Consider the following 27554-nt stretch of genomic DNA (forward strand, 5'->3'; position numbering starts at 1 on the left):
GAAACCCGGCATCCTGCCCCTGATGGACTTGGATTACACCTCGGAGTGGCATCAAACGAGAGTGTGAGACAGAGAGCGGCCCTGCCCTGCACCACGCCTCTGGGTTTTTTTTTTTTGGGGGGGTGTGAGGGATTCCAGAGAGAACCTACAGCAGCGACAAGGCCGTGAATGAGCGGTTTGACTCCAGACAGACAGGGCAGTCTTGTTGGAAGGGAACTGAATAAACCATGACCTGTGCTCTGTAAAACACCTAACGGGAAAGCCACTGTTTGTCTTGTAAGAGTTTTAAAGAGAGAGGGCCAAAAGAATCATGTCCTTGTCAAGCTCTTTGAATCTACCTTCCCAGTATAGATTCTGATACCTAAACTTGAACTTTTCTGCAGCAAACAGACATATTTTGGACAACAAACAGAAACATAACACTTCCAATGCTTCCAATCTTTTTGCTATGTTGCCTTCTGCTTTGGAGATAAAGAAACTGGGGTTTGGGGGGGTTTAATTACCAAACAGCTGTGATTGGTTCATTCATTTGCAAACCCTCGGATAAATAACACAGGAAAAGTGGACTTGGTGTTTCAGATACAGGTATTGGTATTGGAACAACTCCATGTCCAAGCCTTGATGTGAAGTTCTAGTACAGAGGTTTGTCTTGGAGAGACAGACCGAGTGGTTGTGGGACATTATCCTTTCAAATCAATGCATCTTGTGTGGCCATATTTGAGGTCAACCTCCCTGCAGATGCTGTGATTCAAACCCTGATTTGCCCTGCAAACTATCCATAAAAAAAAAGGTTCATGCATATCTCCCAAAAGATCCAAAACAAAAGAGTGTTGTGCTGCAGCAGAGCCGGTAGTCGTCGTGTTGCACAACAGGAGACCCAATTAAAACACATGCTCCGCAGTAAACTGTGTTGTTAATTCTTGTTTCATTTACACTCAGGGGTGTGTAACTGCAAGGGAGACCTTGAGGCGTAACAATTGCAGCAGTGTGTTCGACCATAAAGATACTGCTTGCATTCTTTCCCAACACAAAGCTGGAGTGATATTGTAGCAAAACAACTCCCCGCAGAGTAGAAACGGTTGTGCAATGGTTGGCTCTTTGTTTCTCTGATCGTGTTTCACCAAAGACACTAATAGATGTATAGGCGGAAGACCAAAAGGCTGCTAAAGAGAGGCATCAGATACAGAGCCACTTCAAAAGTCTGGGGTTTTAATCTGTCTCTTTGAGTTAGTCCCTTGGCAGGCGAAGATTTGTGGGTTGGGGGAGGCGAATGGGCACAGGAGTGGGCGTCAGGGTATGGGATGTGGGGGTTTTGTGGGGCACAGGCTAGTTCCCTCTTCACACCGCCAGCACTTTGACAATTATCTCCTTGATGCAGCAGTCTCTTTTTCAGCCCCATAGAAGAACCGTGCCTGAGCGCCGAAGCCTCCCAGGAATGCCGGAGAGAGAGAGTGAGGGGACTCCAGCGGGGATTATCCCAATTTCAAATGGAGCTTAGTGATATCCCCCCTACTACTTTTTTCCCCCCTTCTCACCCTCCTCCTGTCTGGCACAGATAACTCTTCCCTCTCTCTCTCTCTCTCTCTCCACCCTGTGCACGGGCAGACACAATTCAAATACACACCCCTCTAAAGTAATAATTAGCATGTCATCCACTCGCGTGAGGCTCAGAGACGAGCCTCTGGTCGACTCTCACGGCATAGAGGTGGATGCATTATTCTTGGGAAAAGGTCAGAGGATGTGAGGTTGGTGTAACAGGAGGACGCTGACACAAGGATGTGCAGACATAAAGTGACATGTGTTATGAATGTATAAGTCTCGAGACTCTCGACCGAAAAACTGTGAGATAGACGAACCAGATTCAGTGCAGATTTGGAAAATGTGATACATTCAATGGAGTAGAAATATATATATTTTTGTTCGTATACAAAAATATTAAATTCACATTGTTCTATTGGAAGTCTATGGCAAGCCCAAGAATCTCTGAAAGAAGAAAGTAAAGTTATTTTATGTAAATAAAACAACTTCTGTGGGTCAAAATAATGCGACTGCTTTGTTAAAGGCTTTGTGTAATAAACTTTGAATTAAAATGAGTTGGAAATGTGCACAGACTGAAGATTATGGTTAGCACACATAAGATATTTTGCAGCTCAAATACAAAAAATTGAGGTTGGAAATTTGGACACTTTTCTTCATTTAAAGTTGAGCCAAACTTGGAGACAGAGCTCTAGTTGACAGCATCTTTCTCGACTCTGTGTGCTTGTCACTATTTATGACAAATGGAGTCAGTGCCAATTACTTTGACCTCCTTCTGACAGCCTGAGGAGAAAAATAAACCTGGAAAGCGAACTAAAGTGCAGAATGACTTCCTGTCAAAACTCTGGATGGACGACTTATCTCTCTTACCCTTGAACTCAACACCTTTCAAAGAACTTCCAATCAGTCAGTTTGACATCAAAATGGAGTTCTTCTTTCCTGGAGTATGTGAACCTGACTACAGGGGTGACAGTGACCTTAACTGATCACATTAGACGTGTTTATTATCAGCTTCACTGCATACATGTCCAGCTGCTCACATGACTGATTGTCTCACAGTGATATGGAGGGTTCACTGGAAGATGCATGCATTCATTCTATCTGCAGTATTTCCACCAGCTGTGGAAATCAATACTGAACCCTCTTGTTGTCCATACACATGGATACCTGGAATGGCAGGACTGGAAAAGTCATAGAAAGGTCAGAAATGGGGGGAGGTGGGACTTCTAGTTCAAGAAAGGTTAAGGTAAACAAGTCCTGGAAGCGATCTTTGTTTGTGTCTGACTTCTGAAATCTGAATTAGTCACTGTTATATTCCCTTTAACATCAGCCCAGAACGTAGCATTGCTCGGGTACTGTGTCTAAAAATAACCTTCAATGACAGCGAGAATGCTGCGCTGTAGTGCCCCTGAGCTTCATCTGAACCCTCGCCCAGCTCGGGGGGCTCTGTTCTGACTCTGACCCAGTCATCCGACCTGCTACACAGGGAGGGGGGGCGGGTAGAGAAAACAACAATTCCTCCTTCAGGGATCAATAGAGAATCAGACAAAATAGTGTGAAAATCTTGCAGTGAATCAGCCCCTTTGCGTGCTGTAGCTTTAGGCCTGCTGCCATGAAGAGAATCAGAGGCGTCACTGGGGTGCAGTCAAACAGCTGGGCCTGTGGTTAGAGCCTCTGCACGGAGGCTGCAATCAGCTGAGCTCGGCTTCATCACGTGGTTTCACTCACTGACCTCCCTGAGACACAACAACTGGAGGCACTCGGACAAGTATGCAAACAGAAATGTGCAACTGTATACATTTAGATGGAGGTTTCTACCTCCTGAAGTCTTTCTCTTTGCTTCCACAAGTTTAAAAAAAAATGAGTAGTGAAATTAAATCTGAGCAGTTTCTTTTTAAGCTGAGAACAATGCAGTGCTGACAGGTTAAGCCCCAGCTGAAGCTTTGTAATGTTACCCAACCTGCCCATGCTTCTGGATACCTGTTAATTCTGCAGAATGACTTCAACTTATCTGAACCTCTGCTTACATCGTATCAACAAACGTTACCCCACTGCGAAAAGAATCAATGCATGCAAAGATTGCACTAAATGCCTTATTTGCTTACTTCTTGTTTTATCGTCTGATGTTTCTGACTTTAAACTCTGTGCACAGTTACGCTACATCTTCACCGCCTATTTAGTCCGACCCCTTAATTTTGAAATGTTTTTGGGAATCAGTGGGCTGAATATTTTTACAAACCACAGCTATCTTAAATAGACGTTAGCCAAAGAAACAGCTCCTCTTTTTGCAGATAACCATGTGACAATGGCTTAACAGATTGGTATGTTTAAGTTATGTTGAAGCTGCAGCCGTGAAGGAAAATTACCTTTCGACATGTCATTCAAATTTTGCCAGTAAAGTTATCATCGTGTTTTGTGTATACAGCTTGGAAAATAAGCCCCCCCCCCAAAAAAAAAGTAGCACAATAAGATTGACTTCCTGTTGCATTTGTAACTCTGTTCTAAAGGGCCACGATCCAGTAAAAGAAAGCGGAATCGGAAACCAGGCCATTGAATTCTTTGGATTTATGCAGAATAGCTGAATATGCTTCCAGCTTGAGCGCACATTTCTCCAGTATTGTCTCTTTTAAGAGCCACTGATGAAGTGTGGAGACGCCAAAGATTGACTCTGGCCGGTGTGGCGGCTTGGCAGGGCTTTGCAGCTTGTTTGTGGGTGTGTGTGAAGTGAGCATACTGAGGCTTTTCTGGCTTTGCACAGATTATAGGGGATGGGCAGTCTGCTCTGTACTTTACCATTGTTCCTTCGCTCTTGCTCCGTGCGACTTCCCTCTGCAGGCGAGCCAAGGCCAGCTTTTCCCTAAACGGAGGGGAAGGAAGAGAGAAATGTGGGTGAGTCATTGTGAAGTGGGTGACACAGGTCAGGTCTCACTGACACAGTATTTTAGCATTTCTGTGACACCCAAGTTTTGCACGAAATGCAAGCTCTGAACGCTGAACAAACTTCTCTACCTATGATGATGCACTTTAAGTTTTATTTAAACATTTTTTAATGCAGCTAATCAGGGTTCCAATGAAACGTTGAGTTTAAGTCAACACTTTTGCCTTCCATCTTGCAGCAATCTCACAAACCTTGTATCAGATCAGCCAATAACACACACACACCAACACACACACACACACACACACACACACACACGCATTTACGCACACTCACAAAGGAGACTGGGTCATCTTAACCACACACACAAAAAAACATGAGGGCTTGCAGATCTGTCCAGACAAAAATAGCTCAGAAGGAAACAAAAAGCAGGGCATCCTCACTTCTGACAGACTCTCCCTCCCTTCTGTCTCACCCTCACAAAACACACACACACACACACACACACACACACACACTCACGTGAAACAGGCTAAACAAAGAAACTGACTGTGCGCGTCCCAAAGCATTTCCCACGTGAGGAGAGGAGGGCATTCCTGACTGTAATGGGATAAAACTTGGCGCACAAGCACGGATAATAAAGAAGCCTGTTTTATGGCCTCTCCTGAGGTATCACAACAACTGAAGCAGCGCTGCAGGAAAACCCAGCCTGACAGTCAGAGACGAGAAAAGGAAAACATTATTTGTTGAAAGCCTGACATGTCTGCAAGTGTTTTCATCCAAAGGGCTTTAAAGTACAACAAAATGTGCTGCAGAGGAGAAAGTGTAACACGTGCTTGAGTCGTCACAGTCGGCTGGTTTGAGCCCTGAAGTCAGTCACTCTCATGTCAATCATGCATTAGCAATCATGAAGACATCTAAATAGGATGAACTAGATGTCGACAGTGTAAAAATGACAGGAGGCACACGACTCCTGCATACATTTTTCTATGTTCAACATATTCAAGTTTACCCTGAAAGGCGTTTCATGGAAGCTGAAATGCTGTGACGATGTCTTACCGCTGTTTTAAAGGTTTGCAAAAGGTTTAAACGTTGGGACAAAGGTTCTGTATTTAACCAGTTCCTGATTGATCTACAGCTCAAAAGACGGATACAATCTTAAAACCTCAATCTCGAGACACCAAATATCCAAACGTTGTGTCCTTTAACGTATCGTGACTTGAGGGCATTGTTACAGCTCTACTCATGATTGGTGTTTCCATTGAAACTATTGGTCTGATGAGCAGTAGCATTGTAGCTTCCCAACCTGAGCACTGTCCTCAGTTTGAAGGCTGACTGTATCGTGCCAGTAATTATGCAAATTGACGCATAAATGAACAAAAATGAAGGATAACATCAGGTACATTTCCAACAGAGAATGTAGGCTATATGAGGTAAACATGTTTGTGAAAAGTAAAACCTTTAGGATAAGTGAAAAAGAAACTAAATCTTACTCCAACGTTAAATTAGGACTTTTATTAAGTATGACAGGAAAGTTGAGTTTTTCACAACAAAGCATCATACAGCCCTCCAAGCCAACTAATAACGCGCCATGGGAGCTCATAACGGCGTGTATACAGCAGACAGCCACAAGTAATCACAGTCACCTGCACATTTCTCACATTTCTTTAGTGGAGCAGACACCCAAAACACACGTCTCATCCCCCCAAAAATAACTCACGACGACCGTCTCTGACAAGACATCATTGTTTCTGAGCGGCTTACCTGCTGGGAAAAACCCCCCTGTGATTAAGAGCCAGCCGTGGTAGACGTATGTTTGATGATGAATCCGCCGTCTGGACCTGAGCTATAAGATAACGTTGCTTCTGCTGCTAGATTCAGACATGTCTCAGCTCTACTTGCTCTCTCTCATGGGGGCAGAAACTGAGCGAGCGAGGCACGCCGATTGTGAAAGACACGTTGCGGCGGTGACAAATCCGGGAGGAAGTAGAGCAAAGTGCCGCGAGACAAGGAGGTGTGTTTGGGTGTGTTTTAATATTTGTGTTTGTGTGGTTATTAATCAGGGTGTGGGACCAGGACTCATGAAAGTTCAGGTGGTATTTATGTTTTGAACTCTCATAAATACGTAAAAAAGTCTGACTGCTCTTGAAATGACTCATGTTCCAGTTAAACGCGTCTCATTCGATTACCGCATAACGCTTGAAGCCATTACACTACCGTATAAAAAAAAAAGAAATGTCTCTGGAAGTCCTCACTCCAGATATTGTTTTGTTAAACAAGACCGGCCTGGCATTCCTCCAGTCTGTGTTATGGCTGAGCGTCAGGTCTGTAAGGGGTTAAGTTTCAGCACACTTATGCACAGGCATGTTTCAGGAGCAACCGAGCATGAGCCAACTGCGCCCGGAGAAAATCATCACCAAATATAGAGCAATTTGACATTCTGAGTTTCAACGTAATTATAGGTACAAGCAGCAGCAGTCAAAAACAGCGTAGTAGAAGCAGCTGAGTGCTCACCGGCTACATTTGGATCCAATTGGCGCTGACGTTGGTTTATAAAGTCGATTTGAACAGCATTCAAGCGCACATGAAAGTAATCTCTAATCCGCTATGTAATAAATGTTTTGAGTTTTTTTTTTTTATTCGCATTTAAATCCAAGTTTAATTGAATCATTTTGCCAAACGCCCGCTTCATAGCCTGTAGCCAGATGTGTTTAGTCGTCCGACTTAACAAGACTCTGCTGTGTCAGGATTTAAACCCTCATAGAGGACATTTATCAGCGATGCAAAGAGGCATAACTTTGGCTAAAACCAGTACTGTTGACAAACCAACTCGATGACTGGAGAGAAACTGCTGTCCCCGAAATGTTCCAAAAAAAAAATATTTTCGTGAGGCTTAGTCACTTTTGGCATACACATCACTGTGTTTGAATTAAACGTTCAACTAGTTGATGAAAACAGGATGTATGAGTGTAGTTTTACCCCCAGACTGTGTCTTTTCTGGTGTGGTGAATTTAGAGTCGTTACGGCAGCTACACTGGTGGCGTTACCAAATATAAATGGACCAGTTTGGAAAATGAAAACGAGCTAATTTTAGTTGAATCTCAGTTTGTCACATGTATCTCAAGGTTGAATCACCAATTTGAATTAGTCTCTCATTGTAAAGGAAGACTGTTTGTGCCGGCTACAGAAGGTCAGATTGAAGCTGGGAGTTTGGTATTATGGGTTACAATTTCAACATTTCTCTTTTTACTAAGTTTGACTTTGTTTGTTGATATGGCGTTATATCACGTTTCTCTAACTAAATGTATTTATAAGTCAGACATCACTGCTTTCCAATGAAGTAAAGGGCAGAGTACAACCAGAGCTATACATTAAAAAGGATGCTGATGACATGCATGACAAAGAGGAAGAATTGCTTCCCCCCAGTGACAGGAAGTTCTGGAAAATGAAGCTGATAACAATGCTCAGTCTATACTCGCTCTGTACGCCTAGCACACTGGATATATTTCACACTCGACTGTGACTAAATGGGAATTATTTCAGGCTACAGCCCAGTGCCTTTATGCTGTACATCCGAGCATGTGATGAAAGCCCAAGCTGACAGTTGACCGTGTATACATACATTCCCCCTTCGCCCCCTCCTCTTCCTCCTCCTCCTCCTCCTCCACCACTGCTGTTTTTCTCTCTCTCTTTGAGCATCAACATAAAGCTCTGCTGAGTAAATTCCAGGAGCCAATCAGACGCAGTGTCTACGTGGACCTCAAGCAGTTCCCACTGACCTGGAATCACCTGATAGCAGCAGAGGTCTTAGTGGTTGGGAGGGAGCCCTGCTGAGACTTGGAGAGGAGGGCCAAACCAGCTGTGTGCTCTGCAGTTAATGTTTCTGCACATTTTAAAAATGAACACAGCGAAAGGTTGTAGAGAAAGGACATCTGCAGCAACAATGCACATCGCCGTCGTCCTGCAAGAATAACACACTCAGGATAACACGCCCATCACCGTGCACCTCGGTAACGCCGGGAAGGCATTGCTTTTAAGCTAAAGATGGAGCAGGCTGATTTAAATGAAAATAGCACAGCACGGTTTGCTGCTGCCACTGTCAAAGTGATCGTAACTTTGAGTGCGGACATGTCAGTCATATCTGGAATGTAGGTCAAAACTCATCGATTGAACATTTTACAAAATGTTCTTTATCCTATACCCAATGAAATACGCTCTATATGGATATAACTGAAGGTTTTATCATCGGATCATCAACGGAAAAATAATGTTGTTTGTTAGTTTTCTCTTCACACAACCAAGAAAGCGTAAAAGCTGCGCTCCAATAAAAAGCAGACAGACGTCCTCATACTGATCCACGCCAGTACAGGACAAACTATTGAAACACATGGCTGACAAATATTTTAACTAGTCTGAGGCACCAAACTTACTTAGTAATAACGCAGATATGATTGGGATTAAGTTCATCTCTGAACACTGGTTATCTGGTATCTATGTGATTGTGCAAAGTTTCATGCACAGATGAACAAACGGAGGGTTTTTGGGGGGTGATAGTCCCCACTTTGGAGCCCCTGCTTGCATAAGCATTGAAGTCCCCCCCAGTCTGCTGTCCACCCACGCAGGTTTTGCACACCTCACATCTCATGCATCAAAAACTCCACATCACCAAGTGATCATGACACCAGACTTGTTTCATTCACAGCAGATCCACCTTGCTTCCCCCACAAAATCACCCCCCCTCCCCCTCCCCCTCCCCCTCCCCCCCCTGCTCAGGCACTGTGTAAACCCCGCTCACGCGTCTCCCCTCCCTCTCACATTAAGACAACGCGTCAACTGTTTGCCTCATGGCAGCGGCGGCAGCATGCAAAGACACGAACTGTCAGGGCTGAGGGCGGATCAATCAGAGCGAGAGCGTTTTTGCCAACCTGAGCTGACATGTTGGACACCATGAGCTTTGAAGTGCATTGTGGGAGGAAGCTGTGTTTTCATCACTGCTATCAGGGCTCCTGCATACAGGTGGTGTAATCCATTGTACTTTGTTTGCTGTTAAGCACATAATGAAAGAGAAAGAAAGTGCTGTGTGCTGCTGTTCTGGTTTGCCGTTTCCCTCGCAGTACTGTACACCACCTTATTATCGAAGTGGGTAATCTCTTTACAGATTAAACACCACAAAAATGCTCCGGCAGGTACTCACACTGACAGTAGGATGTATAAAAGATGCATAAATATAAACCATCTTTCCAATATTGTCACCAGGGCTTACAGGGAACTAAACATTTCAATCGTTCTGAACCACAAATGTACACACATCAGCCGAGAGGGATGCAGAAATGTTTGGATGAGCGCAGCACTGCCATGCATTTATGTATTAGCGTCTGCACTCCTGCTGGGTTAAGAGCCCTGATATGCACGCAATCTCCACGGCGCAGCGAAGGCATCCTGTTCAGAGAGGTTTTTCCGAAGCCTGAGTTTTGGCCCAGACTCCGGACCGGTCATTCCCATCCTTAATCCTCCTCCAGCTCTGTTATGTAACCTCCTGCACCCATCCAGTATTTCAGCCCAGCCTCCAGCAGCGGGACAATGAGCTTACCGAGCCGTTTGATAAGTTATAACATCCAACACAACCTCAAAGGATAACACAGTAGCAACTGCCAGGAGGATGGAGACAAGATGGGATTGGAAAATTGTCAAGCTGGGTGTCGAAAATATCGAAATGTGTTATTTTACTTCGAAAAATGTGGCGTTTACAGCTTGCACAAGTCAAATGTTGCAAAGAAAAAAGCTGCTGCATGATTCTTTTATGGTCTTTTTAATCTTTTGCATGAACTGGTTAAAACTCATAATCTTCAGATCTGAGTATGAAAACATGTTTCATCCTGAATCCCTCTGAAGATAATGAGGCTAAAGTCGAGCTTGGATAAAAAAAAACTTTCAAGATAAGTCTTAAGGTCAAATTATATATTATATTATATATTTGGATAGAAATGTTCACAATGCCACATCTTGTGCGAGCTGATTTGATAAGCATTTGTTGTCCTCCGTATGTACATTTTCATATTTTGGAACTTCTCTTCTTATAATGTTTCAGGTATTACCGTGTGTTGTTAACATATTACCAGTACATTTGTAATTTCTATGTGTATTTGTGGCCGGAGGAATTGACCTCGCTCCTCCAATAATACATGGTGTCATCATGTTTGTTTATTTTTCTTCACTCGTGTCTTTTTGCCAAATTTCACCATCATGCTCCATCATGTATTAAACGTTTAAAACTTCACATTTACATCTTCAAAGTGTTGTTTTCTTAAGATGTTAATGAGCCTTTCTAAAGCCTTGATGGCATCAAAATCAGCGTCAGCCCTCAATATAAACACATCATCTGTTCCAGGCGTCTGAGGGGCGGGGTTCCCACATCTGTGACCGTTCAATCAGTCCCGATGCATTAAGCAGCTCCAATCAATCACCAACGAGCTCCATCGTCGGTGCGCAACAACGGGCCTGACCTGCGCCTGTTCCCACAGCTGGTTCCTGACCTTGTGTCTCCCACCTCAGGACCTCGTCTGCATCAGGGAGCAGCGGAAAAAACAGGAGCCACATGTCAGCACCTCACACGCCCAGACTAGCCACCCATCCACCCTTCCAGCCAGCCAGCAAGCTAGCAAGGCAGGCACAATGAGCCTTACCTCACCACGGCAGACCATCAATTATTGACGAGGTGAAATGTGATGAGGTTCTGCTGTGTGCACACAAAGAACACAAGCCTGTTCATGCTGCCATGTGGCCTTGAGTCTGTCTCTACTGTAAGATGAGGGACAAAAGAAGCTGATGTTTCCTTGCATGCATATGTGACTGTTGGGTCAGTTTATCTGCGCATGCTGTCAAACTTACCAAATAAGGATATTATCGTGAGCATTTCCATATAATTGCAGTTGTGCACAGAAATCTGTTTACTCAACCACAATTACCTAAAAAAAACAACAAGAATGTGGGTCATCTAAACACCCAGACATGGCTCCACCCACGTCCTCTAAATGTATAGAACTATGTATTTGTTTGAACACGTGCACCAGTAATGTGGTCAAATGAGTTGAGATGTTCGTGATCAGCCAGATTTATCCAAAGTCAACAACATGTTGAATGCTCCGGGGTTGTTTATGCTTTCCCTGTGCGATAAGATCTAGCCCCTTGGAGAGTTTCAGCTCTGGAGAGCATAATTACACTGCCGCAACTTCACAGCTCTGACCTATATTGTACTTTTTTTTGACAGGAGCGTAAGACCGATGGGTTCAATGACAAGTGAGGAAAGATAAGTCTTTGCACGAGATAAAAGTGAGGGGGAAGATTTAAATGCATTAATTTGTAGGTCAGGATCACATCAAATGAACACATTGCATCTTCAAACTTCTGAAGCAGCAAAAATCAAACATGAGAATTCCTCCGAGACTTCTTCTGAGCTCGGAGAAATGCGCTCGCCAACCGTGGATTACTCCTGCCTGACTTTCTGTCTCCCTAAATGTTTTCTTGTTCTTTGAGCCGAGCCTGACCTCGATTGTTTCCAAGCCACAGACGCATTCCTGTCCAGACGAAACAAAACATTGCGGATGAGCAGATGTGCTTTAAAAATGGCCGAAGCACCCACCCGCCTGCCTGTCTGCCAGCCGAGTTTACTCACCAGCTACGGCTCATGAAGAACCAGGGCGAAGACACAAGGGGGCAACTCATAAACACATGCATGAACACACATGTACAAACACACTGAAAAGCATCAGCAGAGACATGCACACACACTTGCGCAATTGTGAATCTTTTATGTCCAAATCATAAAAGAGAGATGACTTCAAACTGAGGAGATGTGCTGTTGCTGAACCTGAACAAGCTCAGATATGACGGAGAACAAAGATATGTTGAGACAAAACAAGAGCGAGAGAGATCTCCCCAAAAGGCAAAGAAAAACCCTCTCCGACAAACACTGTTTTGACAGCGAGCTTATCAAAAGGCATTTCCAACCACACGCTCACATTCCAACAGGTAATAATGCTGCGCGTCTGCGTATTTTAAGTTTTTCCATTGATGCTTGTCTCGGACATAATTGAGTTTAAGTGACGCACGCTTCCCACTGGACTACAATTACCTTGGGATTTAGGAGTTTTCCAGTGTTTTCTTATTTGGGATTTTTTGTATAAATAGCCAAAACGTCTGAGTAGATTTTTGCAAAGAAAAGAGACTTCAGATTGAGAGTATATCCGGGATGTGAAAAATAATTCAGCTTGAGATCAAATGTAAAATGGTCAAATAAGTCTCAACCTTTAAAACTGTGTAATGTCTAACATTATAAACACGCTAGATGTTCATAAACAAGCTGCTAAAATTGGATGGATGGATTGAAAAAGAAGCATGTGCATACTTTAAGTCAAACTTTACACACCCTGGCCCACCTGGGCTTGACGAATGGGTGAACAGAGGACTCACATTTACTACTGTACTGTTATACTAGATGGTTCTGCTGACTCATGGAGACTGTGCAAAGGCTGCTGGGTGTTTTACAGTGGCTGTCAACACATCGTTTTCAGAGAAGCAGGGCAAACAGAAGCCCTTCACAGAATGCAGACAAACGGCCAGTGAACATACAATAGAAACAATAAGTACGGTAAAGAGGAGCACTCGAACCACAGCTCTGCCATTTCAACCCACCCTGGGGTGATTATATCTTTGTGAGTTACTAGGCAGCTGTTTCAGGCGACTCGTTCGATTGGGATTTAACTTAATACGCCCAGACCATCAGGAGAAATACATGCTCATGGGTGCAAATCCAGAAACTGTGGGATAGAGAGGGATAAAGATATACTCCATGTTCTTTCAGATGTCTGGAATATTACCATAGCATCCTTGGTCTTGCACTCTGGCATGCTGGTAATAAAGCAATTAAAAGTCACTGCACTTTTTGTTATTCACTCTAGGTAAAGAGTTGCACCAAATGGCCAAAACAGAATAAATAAAACAAGAGAGGTGTTTAGAAAAGAGTTTTACTGCATGCAAATGAAGCCTCTCCAGCAGCCTCTCTTTCTGTTCCCTTTCCAGCTGCACCAACACCTTAAACCACTGGACGAGGTCCTGCAAGTTTTCTCCCATTATTACCCCATGATTTACAGCCAAGATAGTTGGGGGCTGAAGTTGTGTTGAAATTCCCCGCCCCACACAACCTCAAATACGACACTAACCCCCTTTTCTAAAGCTCGTAAACGGCCTGCTCCGTCGAAAGTGTCACCGTGACAAGGAAAGATATATGAAACAAGAGGGAATGCTCCCAAAAGTGGGTTTTCCAGCGCTTTGATGTGCAGACTTGTGAGATGCATGCTACTTTGAAAGTGTGTCAGCAGGAAGTCTGTTTCTAGTAAACAAGGGCAACATCATATTATCTTGTAAAATGTTGGCATGTCGGACTATGACCTAAAAAACTAATCCAATTTCAGGATTTCCCCCCCAAAGAACGGAAACACTTGTGGCATGGATAAGAGAGACAAAAGCTTCATCATAAAAGCCAGAATATTCCCTGAAACACAAAGAGAAACAAACCTTTAAGGCAGTTCTGACTGGAAAGCAGGCAGTGCTTCAGCTGTGCAAAGACTGCCCACGAGTCTTCACACCTTAGTGCACATGGAGCGAGTTCTTCCATTTAAAAACCACAAAAATGCTCCCACTCTAATGACATCACTTAACAGTCAGTGAGGGTGTCTGGGCAAAGCTTTGTCTCCAGGCAAAACAGTCAGTGAATGCAATAGACCATTGATAGCTAGCAAATAAAAGCATTTTATTGGTTATAAATTGTGTCGGACCATTAAACTTTATGTTTTTTTCTGAGTGACATTATTACGACTTCAGTCAACAGGAGACAGAGAAAAGACGTCTGATCGTCCCATTTATTCTGGATTTAAACTTGTTAACTTTCAGTGACATGAAGACATGAGATGGGAATATAATGTGTTCTGGCTCTTGGGATAAAAAATTTAAAAAAAAGCACAGACTGGCAAAATGTCAAAAAATGTGTGTTGCGCTCTTTTGTTTGTTTCACGTGCTGTATGTGCAAAAACAGGTTCATACCAGTCCAAGAGAGCTCTGCAGGACTGTTTTTAGAGTTCCCACGTGGTGTTCGTGGGGGAAGATAAATGTAGAGGAGGCCAAGGGGAGGAATGCATTCAAAGCACACTTAATTGAGCTGGATGGCCTGCAGTCAGAAGCAGAGCGTCTCAACAAGGCTGGCGAGATCCTGAGATGTGCCTCACACGTACACATCATTAAACTGGCTGCTTTGGCTCACAGCTCCACGGTACCAATGGAGAGACAGTGGGAATTAAAAATGAAAGTCCCCTGGCTGTCAATGAAGGGGAAGTGCTCCCATGCTGAGGCCCACTGGGCCGACCATTGAACAGAGGAACATTCCTCAGTAATTCAGTTTGACCTGAACCCAATATTCTTGCTGAGGGTCACCGAATGCTGAGCACCACATGCAGGGAGGAGGAAAAGTTGGGAAAATCGGATGTGGAGGAGTGAGAAACAAAGTGACGGACAATTGTTGGAGGAGTGAGAAGAAATATAAAAGCACGTCAGTCTGACATGCTAGAGTGGTCTTAATTCGTTTGATTGGGCCGGTGTTTAGAGTGTTACTTTAGTTGAACCAACACAGCAGAGAAACTGACATCCAACATTTTCTGTTGCAACTGGAGAACTTTTAACATCCATCCCTTATAGGGAATTTGGTATTACACAGCTTACAACAACATGTAGGCCAACTTCTGCTGTTCCTGTCTTATGACTTTTAAATCGCGACTGCTCAAATATAGGACACGATGACGTAAAAGTGGAACGTGTTGCACAAAGCAGAACATGGCAGGAGGGAGGGGGCAATAATAACGTGGGGAAAATGGTTGCACTGCAGAATGGTCAGGACGGAGAGAATTACAGTTTTAATTCTATAAAATCAAATCCCTGCACTTGGCAATCCTCTTATCCAGTAATCCCCAGGTAGGTTACAGAGGGCAGCAGGCTCAAACTGCCCTGTGCAGCAACACATCTGCCCATGTGGCGGGATGATATGACTGGCTGCTGCTGCTGCTGCTGCTCTGGTCCCTATAAAGGCTTTAAATGGACACTGTTTGGACAAAAATCTGGACCAAATGGCAAATGGTTGGTCCAGACAGGAGCGGTGATCGCTGCTTACCGTGTGACATGCCTGGAGAACTCACAGTTTGAAGCAGCTACAGTGGCAGTTTTGGGACTTCCAGTGGTACTAGTATGCAGCTTTTTAAATAAAGGGCAATCCAATGACAGATTTGTAGGGTGTTATAAGGAAAGCGTACTTTGGTTTACCATGTTATTTGACAATTGTTGGTTCTTGGGCCTCTGCATCCATTGGGGTTTCTAGTCATAAAGCATCCACTACATGGCAGATGCTATTTTTGCTCTTGTGTTGGGAAGCACCAGTTCCCAAGGCAAAAAAAAACAAAAACCCTCAAAAAGACAGAGAATGGCATTTCTTTCCGGCACTTTGACAACATCCAGCAACAGTACTGATACCTCCCATTCTCTCCCATGCTCCCATTTACATGTTTCCTCACAGTTATGTTTTCAGTGAGAACAACTCTCACTGAAAATATAATGCCAAATAAATGTCCAGAACACTACACGTGGTATCTTTTGTGAGTTGGTTAAAACCATCCTTGCCTCTTTCTCAGTAATGCAAATACGGCTGAGTGTGAGGAAAGACCCCTGACCTGCCGTGACATTGACATATGGACAGTGGCGCTGCAGTACTTCACGCCACATTTATAGTGAGCTGCAGAGAAGCTGATCATAACAGAGAGCCTCTATCCCCATAATCCATATTCTCCACCACATATCCACACCCAGTTCAACACCAGTCATGGGATTAGTGGGCTGGGTAGAAAATCTTAATCTGGTTGAGAGAGAAGAAAAGCAGCATTGGGAAAGAAAAGCAGGCATTCCTGCACATTAACATCCCCTGCAATGCTCGATTGTTTTACCCCTGCTAAAACGACGGGTATGCATTTCCTTCAGCTATCAATTACAATAAAAGTGGTTTACGCAGCGCCCCGGCCCCCATGCTGTTGCCACTGGCAACAGGACACGCGATTCCCCTTTTGCAACTAGCTAATCAGGCTCAGTGCAAATCAGACATCATCCTCTGCCCATGTATATGAAAAAATGCTGCCTCCTCAAGGGATTTACAGGAGAACTGCAGCTCACTACAAAGTAGAGACGGCTGAAGGAGGTGCAGCCCGAGGAAGAAAAAAAAACATTTAGCCTTGTTGAATCAGGCGCCAGCAGAAAGCATTCATCTGACAACAGGGAAGTGAGTCATGTATGAAAAGATATCCTCGCACAAATACAATACATATCAATAAACAAGACAGTTGCCCTAGCTTAAGAAAGGATGCAATTTTAGGATTCCATATATGCAGATGACTGTCGGCTTCTTACCCTGCTGGAGATGCAGCATCCTGGTGCATTCAGAGGACACGCATGGTAATCCACCAGCACGCTCTCCTCCTGCTCTGCAGCTGCTACCCACTGATCCGGCTGACGATAAAGTTTACATCCACAGTGCAGCACTGCCGGCTCTACACTGCTCCCTGCCTCTCTACTTGACTGAAACCAAACTGCTTCTTTTCTCCTCTCTCTCTCTCTCTCTCTCTCTCTCTCCTTTCTACGTTCTCTAAAGCAATCAAAATCCTTGCCTCCCTCTCCTCTTCTACTCCTCGTTGCTTCTGTTCTCTACTGTCTCTCTCGATCTGCCAACATGCGCTGACTCTCCCAACACTGCTTTCCTCTTTCCTTCTTTCACACTACATACGCTCTCCCTCTGCACTACGCTTTCTCTCACTAACATACACACACACACACACGCTCGGAGGCTCCTCTTCACACACAGTGCTGTGTGCCTCCCCCTGCCCACCCCGCCTCCAGGCTTTATCTATCCTCAGAATGTTTCTCTCCTCAGTCTGTCTCTGCTTCTATCTCTTTCTCTCGCTCGCTCGCTCTCTCTCTCATTCTGTCCGTCACTGGGTCTCTCTCCAGCTCTCTCTGTGACTGCGTCCCTCCTCCTCGGGCTTGCGGGACGTCTAACATGTGTTCAGGGAGACGGCTGCCTCTCTGAAGGTGGCTCTTTCCTCAGGGGAGGAGGAGAGAGGAGGTTTGGGTTGGGGGGTTTGGACAGAGGAGGAGGAGTTTTTTGGAGGGTGACAACGGTATTGAGGGGGGTTTAACTACAGCATGAGCGTGAACAAGCAAGAGGCAGTTGGCTTGTGATGTTCCACTACCTGGGCGAGAGATAGGCAGGAAAAAAGACTGGAAACAAACTAGGTATGATGTATCGTCTGGCCATGATCTGCATCTATTTGGCTGGGCTGTTTTTGACATAAGAGGGATAAAACTGGTGAGCATGGTGACGGACCTAGTGGGCCAGGTGATGGAGGACCTTACATAATGCAAAGGTCAGATCCCTCTTCTTGGGAATCGATGCATAAATTCGCCCTGATTGTCAGATCTGTCATCTCTGGAAAGTGGTTGAAAATGGGACTTTGTTTGAAGAATACCAAATCCTATTTTAAAAACCAAGCCAACGTTCCCAAACCAAAGAACGTCAAACGATTTCTGTTGCACAAATCTGAAAGAATGAACAGCCCATTTTTAGAGCTTTTGGAAGACAGTGCAGAGAAAGAAAAAGAAGGCACCAACAAAAGACAGATAGGGACAACCGAGGAAGAGTTCAAGATCAAGGGGAGCAAAGGAGTGTATCTGAAAGCCAGAGAGGGGGGGAAAAAAGGGGCTGAGAAAGAATAGGAAGCGAAGTGCTTCGGTCTGCTTGGGCAGGAGTGACAGTAAAGGCTCCAGCCCATCTGCCGCAATCACAATCAGTCTCAGCTGAATGGCTGTGACAAACTGCAGCCTGGAGCCCACAACCTCAACCAGGCAGGACGCCTGAGAGGACTGAGGGAGAGGAGAGAGGGGGGATGAAGAGGCAGAATAGAAAGGGGGGGGGATACTTTCTATTGTCTGGTTCCCAATAGGACCAGTGCGAGTGGGGGCGGACACCGGAGGGGTGAAAAGGGGAATTAAAAGGGTCCTGGTGACAGGAGCGCTCAGTTAAAGAGGGGAAAGAAAGGACGGGGCTGACTTAGAGCCAGGGCCATCACTGCCACTTTGCCCCACATTCACTGTCACTAATGTCCTAAATGAACAATGACACTAACCATGTGAGAAAATTAGTTTGCCTGAGAGTGGAAAGGGGGGGGGGGGGACTCAAAGTTGAGATCAACATGAAAGGATGAGTCGTCCCTTGCTGGGTTCGAGGGTTGGTTATTTGATGTAGGGAAATCCAGCGTCATCTTTAAAAAAAAAAAATTTGACACGTCCTGTCACGTTTTCGTTTTCAGACGCCTCATAAAGCCGACGCTCACATTCCCATTTGTCATCATAAACCCCAGAAAGATTCATGATGCCTGATTATTGCATTCATGACCAAAATGTCATGCAGAGGGGTAATTGTGTTTATCATAAGCACAGCTGCCTCAGAAAAAGAAATCTGAATACAGAGCGAGCGTGATTTGATTCGAAGAGCAGGTGGTCACCATTGTCCCATTTGGGTAAAAAAGACAAATGGAGTCCTGAGTCAGCAGTAACAGGAGCATATGCAGCATAATCAAGAAATATTGAGGGCAGTGGTCCATTTTAATTTGATCAGGAGAGAGCGGTGAACGATGACTCTTGTGTTTCAAGCCGACAAACACGACAGAGTTGGAGAGCAGCGGTTCTTGGTGTCAGAATCAGCAGCACCCTCTTTCTTCCAAGCAGAAAACACGCAATGTTTGTTCGTTCAGCTTCCCTTTCTTCCACTTTCAGTTCTTAATGGGTGTCTTGTGTGTGGGTGTGGGTTTGTTTACACACAACATATATATGGGTATATATAGGTTCTTTCAGCTCTAATCAAGCCCATTGTATTTGTGAATATGCCGAATGGTGTGCCTGTATTTGTAATATTCATTCGCCTATAAGTGTGTGTGTGTGTATGTGTGTATGTGTGTATGTGTGTGTGTGTGTGTGTGTGTGTGTGTGTGTGTGTGTGTGCGGACCCTGTGTGCTGAGTGATCTGCTGAGCTCATTAAGGCGCTGCTTATTGCTCTGCCAGGGGTGTCAGTGACAGATTCCACTGTTTGGAAACACTCGGCCGCCCACACAGCCAGCCTGGCTCCACCACTGTCACACACACATGCACACACACACACACACACACACACACTTAAGCTAGGTTAGCATTCCACAGGGAGGGAGGGGGGTGGGGGGCTAGCAGGGAGACAGGACGGTGCTGGGACAGTGGCCTGGGGGACGGCGGGTCGATATGGATTTGTAATGGGGTGCAGGGTGGTCTGCAGGAGAGGGATGCTCCTGACTGCTATTGGGCATGATGTGTGAGTGCATGTTAGTGTGCACACAAAAGGAACATGTGAGTGTAAGCACCTTTGACCAGTGATGTAGAGTGGTCCGGGTTCAAGGACTGCTGGTGGTTGTGGGTATGTTTGAAGTGCTAGAAGGACTTTAGAGATATTGTGTTGTAGATTTTTGAGCCAGTTTGTCTTTATAAATTATCTTAAGGCACATTTAGGTGCCATGAGTTTAGAAAATGGATGTACTAAGGGAGGAGGATCCAAGGTTATCCATTTAGAAAGTACAGTACAATTTGACTTAAAAATGAAATGCATCACGAAAAAATCCACCAAGGCCAAAGAATATCCAGTTAAATACAGATAAGTGCACAGTACGAGAAAGAGCTCAGAATATCCACTGCAATCATCACAGGAAAATATTCTTTCATGGCTGAAGAAGAGATGCCAGTTCGATGTCAGTCATTAGTATATACATACATACGGGACATTTTGTTGAATATTTCATCATAGTATTGTCTTTGGCTTCTGGATGTCCCTAATTATTGATTCTGAAGAATGCAAAACAGAATTTGCAAATCAACTCAATGGAGCACATTTGGCAAGCTTTTTAGAATGTGTTGAATGTAGAATTGCATATTAGAAAATGTCCACCGATACTATGGACTCACCCAGTAATTACAATCAAGTGCACATTTTGAGCACAATTTAAAAACAAATAAAAATTGCATTTCAAGTTATAATTATTCATTGCATTGAAAGTGAGGCTTTTGGGCGTGAGATAAGCTTTTAAACTCAAACCGAACATCTTGATGAATATTTCATTTCAGTATGTTTTTGCTTAAGAATGGCCTTTAAGGCATTGATACTGAAGAATGCAAAGTGAACACATGAAATTGAAGTCTTTGATTTGAATGATTTTGGATACTAGCTTGGATTGCAATTTGTCATTGTTGTAGGAAGTATAGTTTCACAAAACGTAACAAGGCGATGTGCAGGTTCCTCCAAAGGTCATACGGATCAGAGTAAAGTACTTGTTTACATGAATGTACAAACATCCTTCCAGTGAAATGCCCAGGGTTACAGCCGTCAGCCACACTTTTCTTCCATGACATTAATCCCCTGCAGCTTGATCACAGATGAGTGACCAAGGACAGGGGGGGGGAGGCCGGGGTGCGTTACTTGAGCTCATTACCCGACCAGCCGATCCTGTCTTCTAGGTGTGTGTTCCGAGACAGGCATTAATCACACAGGGGAGAGAAGAAGAAAAACTTTGTTTCCTTTCCGTCCCTCCAGCACCCTACAGTCGATTAGCACGCATGCAGTGTTTAAGCTTAGACATGCTTCTCAGAACAGTCATTTTATGTCTGATACAACTGCAGGAAAAGTAACGGGTGTAAAATCATTTGGAAGCAGATCAGAGGTACAATGGGTGGGGAGATCCACGTAGGAGATATTTAGCTGTCAACATGGCGAGACTGTTTTTGGGAGGGGTGAGGGGAGGGTGGGCCTGCATCAAGACGAGCAAAGGAAATGCCAAGCAGCGTGTTTGTTTACCCAACACAGCCTGCTCAGGATCTACACAAACGCCCAGACAGGCGCAAATCACATGACAAGTCACGCCGAGCCCCTCCAGAGACTGCGTGTGTGCGCGAGAGAGTGTCCATATGTGTGTCGTTTAACTTCTGTGTGGCAAGATGAAGTACAACGTAAGCGATAATGCACCTCCGTCATGTTTCATTAAGCAGGGGGATGGGGGCGGAACGGTAAGGAACGGGGATGGTGGTCCGGCGAGACTTCATCAGCAGGCGAGGTTTGTTTTTTTTCCCTCTTTGTGCAACTCAGGAAATGCTCATCAAGACTGGAATGAGCAGGATTAACACTGATGGAGTTAATCTTTAATTAATCTTCAGTTAATCTTAAAGAATTACTTTAACATTCCTCTGGTGATTATGGTAAACAAGAGGGACTATTATACCCCGGCTTATTCCAGTGGAGTCTCTCTATCTCACACCAGTGGCTCTGTTAGATGGACTTTTCCAAATGAGCACCACATTTCTATCACAAAAGCCCTTTGTTTCCTGTCACAGGGATGTCCTTGATTTGGGATTTCTTCCACAAGCATTTCACTGCTAATGTGAAATAATGTTCCATCCATCCATATATAGTCCCACAGAGGAACCACAAAGAAATTAATGTCACTTTTATTAATGGTTAAGTCATCTTAAACTCAATTTGATTCAAATAATGTCGCAACAAAATCGATTAAATCCATTTCTTTTGTGCTTCAGAACAACAAAACAGCCTGAAATAAGACAATACTCCATATAAAATAAACAAACCCAACAACACATGTTCATACAGCACCTGCGCTGTATTGTCTCTCATGTGGTAGTGATGAGCTACTGTTACATCCAAATTACAGGTTGGCTTTGATCATATTTAGGATATGATGTCAATGGATCTGGTTTGCACTTCATTGATGATTGAGTACAGAATTTTGTATGCCTTTGGTCATAAAATAAGGAAGGGATTTCCACCTGCTCAGAGTTGGTGCACAGGTCAAATGTACAGAACTAGACTTGTGCAGGATCGCCATGTGCAGTGCTTTGTTGACAATATCTCTGATGTCACAAACAAATGAAATAGCCATTTATTGAAGTCGAAAGGCAATTTATTATAACAGTGCCCAATAAAGCAACCAAACAGAAAGTCTATTTTTTCTAAGCTGTCATTTCATAAATCCCACTGTGGCCCTATGTTGTCTTACGTTCTTAAAAAAAAGAGAGATTTTTATCGGCACTGTCTGAACACCTGATTGTATAAATCATCCCAACAGACTCTTTTAAGAGTGAACTGTTGTGAATTTCACACATTTTCACCCCTTCCTGTTCCCTCATAGATAATAGGATGTTGTTCAAAGCGCCCTGACCTGGAGGTAAATAGCGTGGATGCAACCACTGTGACTTCCACCAGCCTAAACCACACGAGATCTATCAACAATCCAAACCACACACAGGATCTATCCCTCGTCTAATCTCCAAGTGAGGATGTTTTCTGCAGCACACACGTCAGTCAAAATAACTGCACGCTTTCTTTAGCGTGAAAAGAAATCTTCGCACATTTTCCCAAAACAAACAAAAATCTTTTCATTGCACAATGGAAAGAGGAACTCAGCTGAAGTTAATAGGCCTGAATATTGTGCGAAGTACCATTTACTGAAGCTGAGTGACTGGATTCAGATAAAGAAAGTACATTATTTGGTGCTTATTAAAGTAGTTTTTCCAGCAGCACAAGGCATTAAAATTAGTGCTTGAGAACTCACTTAGACAAACAAGAGTGGTAATTAGCTGTTATGCAACACTGAAAAAGACTCTTAAACACGGCTAATTGCTTCTAGGAATGCAGATAATACCCCATTCAATCCAAATGCCAAGACACCGTGTCACAAGTCCTATAAAACATTGTGTATCCATGTTGTGAAACCACTGGAACAACAAACTGTTTATTACAAAGCTATCTGCTGGGAAAGGCTAGCATCATTGTGCTTTGTTTATTTGTATTTCTAGTATAAGTGCACCAGACAGCTGCTTAACCTTGGATGCAGCAGTAAAAAAACATGAAGGCTTATGGTAAACGATATCTGGATCCATTGGCTGAAAAAAGGGGTAGCTTCAGCATATCATAGTATAAGTGCTCTTACCCAGTGTGCATGGGAATGCAGCGCTGACACCAGCTATGAAACGACCTTGAGGGAGCATCAATAAAAAGCTTCATTAACCCATTCGATTAACCTCGCCTCTCATAAGCTCCATAAAAACTGATGCACGTATCTTAACCCGGCCTGGACGCTGTGCATGATTCAGGGCCTGGAGAGTTTACAGGACTCCGGAGAGAAGTGGGTTCTCGGGCTAAACGGACTCTGTGAATCTTCAGCAAGATAAAAGGGGCGAGCGTTGAGTTGTGTCCCAGGACTCTGACACTGGCGGCGTCACTAACTAATTGCTTCGAAGAATTCATCCTGGAGTTATGAGTCAACCCCTTACAGCATGACAAAAAAATAGAGTAACGAGTTGCTAACAAAGAGGTTTACTACTGTGTTAATGACAGAGAGACAGCAAACCAGAACTTCAGGAGGCCTTACTATTCATGAAATGAAGATCTAGCAAGGAAGGAGATAGAATCGCATGGAAGAGGAAGAAGATGAATTTTGAGGAAAAAGCCCCAGATCATTTTTTCAAGGTCTTATTTACCAAATTCCACCAGTGCCTTAAGGCTCCGGTGTAGGTTTCATTGATTTATTTTCCAACTGACTGCTCCTTTGAGATATCTTAGATTCTGGACTCCTAAAGTGACCTCTAATGGACGGATTAGGCTCAGTCATTCACTTCAGAGGGCACACAAATATACTTTGGGAGTGCATTAGATCTCTTTGGAGCTTAATATGATCAAATTACTGCATTAGAACGGTCATCTTATCCAATTAAAGTTGTAAAATGCGTCGCTTTCGCCCAAGCGAGACGAGCAGATCCTTGGGGCGTTGGATGGTTTGTGGGGAGGCTGAACCCTATCCACGTCCTCCTTGACAGAACAGGCCTTGCCACATACTTCAGTCGAGGATTACAGCCTTTCATCTTGCTCAGACTGCCAGCAGCACTCTGGCGTCTTTGAGGCCTCATATTTATTGTAGCGACATCAGCACGGTCCAGATTTGTAGAGTTGTGTCTCAGCGTCGTGGTCCTGTGGTCTTTTTACTCGTGGGTGTTAACTTGCATACATTTTCTTCCTTCTAGATTGACCTCATGGGATGCCAAGGACATTTTCCTCAAACAGTGTCTGACAGAAAGTTAGGGAACACTCAAAGCGCTCAAAGAGCTTTTTGAGACATTTTTAAGTCTAAGTCGAAACGATTGTTGCCGTTTTATTTGCTAATGTGATTAGCTCCTAATCTTATAAACAATTAGGAAAATATGGAATAAACTAAACCCAATGAGATTTTAATAAACAACAAATGCAGTCAGTTTATTTGGATTGCTTTAAATCCACAAACTTAAGTCCTAAATACAAATATCCTCCAAAGTGGGGAGGGCAAATGGGAATAAATGTTGAGCATATTCAGGACTAAAGTAGTCCATTTTCAATTCTACCCACAGGCTAATTCATGAACACAAAGAAAGTCCCATTACCTATAATCCCCCAGCTAAACGCACATCTGATCTAACCTCCACTTTCCCTCTGTGCTGTGTTTGCAGCACAGTTGTTCCATGAACATGACAAATAGCTTATTGATCAGCAGATGTTGTTGCAAATGTCCTTTCGGCTTGGGCTGCAGCTGCAACCTGTCCTAAGCCCCGTGGATCTCCAGCTGAGTCCCTCTGCTCCCCCTCCCTACACATCTCCCAGTATCTCAGAGTGGGGCCCCCTGCCTGCGGTCTCATCGCTCCTGTCTCTCCCTGGTGTTGAAATGGTCCCAGACAAATGCCATCTGCTCTACAGGGCAGGTGAGGACAACTTCAGGCATTGCAATCTAATACTGGCAACACTCGACCCACTAAAAACAAGGTCAAAAGAAGATTCAGGGAAAAACAGACACCGGCTCAGCACAAATAAAGGGAGATAAAAACAGGAAAGCAGAGACTGGAAAAAAAAATCTAATCTACATTGTTTTAATCCACAGGGAAGATTACACAGTCACAGTGCCTTGACACAGCAGCTTGTCAAAAAGAGGTCATGCAAACTCACTCCCCACCCGTCATGCTTTTTAGCGCCGCAGAGCATCCATATGTCCCTCCCATGCATGTCTGTCACTCAGCACAAGTCTTTAATAAACTCCATTTTCCACGATACAACTGTCTGTGGACTCGCCTCTGTTTCAATGCCAACACTAATGACATTGCAGACACTTAAAAAGACATTTGCAAAGACTGCAAATGGATGATGAATAAGTGGAAACCCCCGGGGTCAGCGTCCTACTGTACGCAGCATCTAGTGTTGCCAAATTTGGATTTGCTCCATCAGATGTTGACACTGCGCCGCGGAGCTTTTGTTTCTGTCTGTCAAGGACGTGGTCACATTGAATAGAGGGAGCAGGAAAGCCCGGCCAGCATCCCACTGGGGTTTTGTGCTTCATCGAGCGATGCTGCTGCGACTGAGTGCTAGAGAGTGTGTGTGAGTGTATGTGTGAGCACGCAAGGGGTTTCGGATGTTCAGGATATGGCAGATGTTCATGAGATACATAAATAAATATATAAATAAAAAGAAGATATCTGTCTGAAGTTAAGGTGTCCATGTTAATAACAACTTTTCCATTTATAAGTACTCAGCACCTGCAGGTTAGATATGCATCAGTGTATCTTAAACCACGTTCACTTTTTGAGAAAAATCTAAATCATCACACAGCACGGTCAAAGTTCATCGAGAAATTAAGTGTGGATATGATCCTAGTTCTTTTCAGCTGTTGTCCTTAATAAAATGAACTACAAACCTTTTAAAGTTCACAACCTAGAGAGAGATATTGCTCAAAGTTTTGTTTTGCGAGTTGATCCTTGAAGTCTCAGCATCACCCTTAACCAACCACAACCACAAAATCGTATTTCGTAACAGCAGCATGTGATTCACCTCACGTTCGAAAAGAGAAGCCTCGTTTAAAAAGAAGTCATAATGGTCAGATCCGTGTCCCTCGATAGTGTGAAACTACCCAATAATATGATACAATGGGAGACGTGAATGCAATGGGTCAGTGGGTTATGAAGAAGGGATGCCGAGAACTAGAGGAATTTAAGGCCTCTTCTTTCTTTTCTTGACGGATTGATGGGCCCCATATTCTAATGGGTGGAGGGAGACATCGACGGTGTCGTGAGATCCTTCTTAATGAGGATGAGGAGGCGTTTTTGTGACTTGCGGTCTATGTTTTAGCAGAACAAAAGCCCTTGTGGAGTAATTTATCACTGTCGACACTCTGAATTGACCAACACTGGAAAGTACAAATCCAGCCTGGTGGTATGTTGTTTTTTTTAAAAACGTGCTTCAAAGGGGAGGGATTTCCAAAGCCCTGCATGAATACGTTGAGGTTTCTTTGCAACGGCTATAGGGTTGCATCCGTGCAGAGGTTCCTGCAGTAGTGCTAGATCCTGTTGCAGACAAAAGAAAGCACTGCTGCTCAATGGAAGCTGGTTTTGTCTTTGCATTGAGCAGCTGCCCTCAGCAAAACACAAACCACAAAATCTGCAGTAACCAGCATGTGATGGACTCTTATCTGATTCTCAGTTTGAAAGGAAGCCCTTCAAATGACAAATCCTATTTCAGGTACGAAGGAAGTTTACACCACTTATTCCACTGAATAAAATTCAATTTTCAACTCAACCTATCCAGGATGTTCATCTTACCCAATCATGTTTCAAAGTGTTCATCTTACCCAATCATGTTTCAAAGTGTTCATCTTACCCAATCATGTTTCAAAGTGGTTGCCAGTTAACCTGATTGTGAGATGTTGCAGTAGGTGTTTTTATAGACATTCACGACTTGTATTCACATTTTAGAGGACGTCCCAAGCTCGTGACCCAATCTGTCCAGTGGATGTTGTAGTATTGCTCAGAAGACACTTAAGACTCTTCAACGGTCAACAGCTGTCTCTCTGTTGCCTGCATGACAATAATTGTGCATTTCTGTATTATTGTCTGTATTAA

At 43.9% G+C, this 27554-nt stretch overlaps 1 protein-coding gene across 5 annotated transcripts in view; it reads right to left on the minus strand.

The window, feature by feature from the left end:
• LOC306818586 (nck-associated protein 5-like) overlaps positions 1-27554 on the minus strand; it is a 146868-nt gene that overhangs the window by 55953 nt on the left and 63361 nt on the right. For 2 of the 5 annotated variants that reach the window (XM_079336238.1, XM_079336239.1), the window contains one exon: positions 4330-4393. In XM_079336238.1, coding sequence (XP_079192364.1) covers positions 4330-4393 — 64 coding nt within the window. Of the gene's footprint in view, positions 1-4329; positions 4394-6075; positions 6151-6178; positions 6424-16909; positions 17574-27554 lie in introns of those variants that run through there. The other 3 variants (XM_079336240.1, XM_079336242.1, XM_079336241.1) reach the window with 3 other exon arrangements.

The sequence above is a fragment of the Symphodus melops genome (assembly GCF_947650265.1).
Source record: "Symphodus melops genome assembly, chromosome: 23".
In the NCBI taxonomy this organism is placed as follows: domain Eukaryota; kingdom Metazoa; phylum Chordata; class Actinopteri; order Labriformes; family Labridae; genus Symphodus; species Symphodus melops.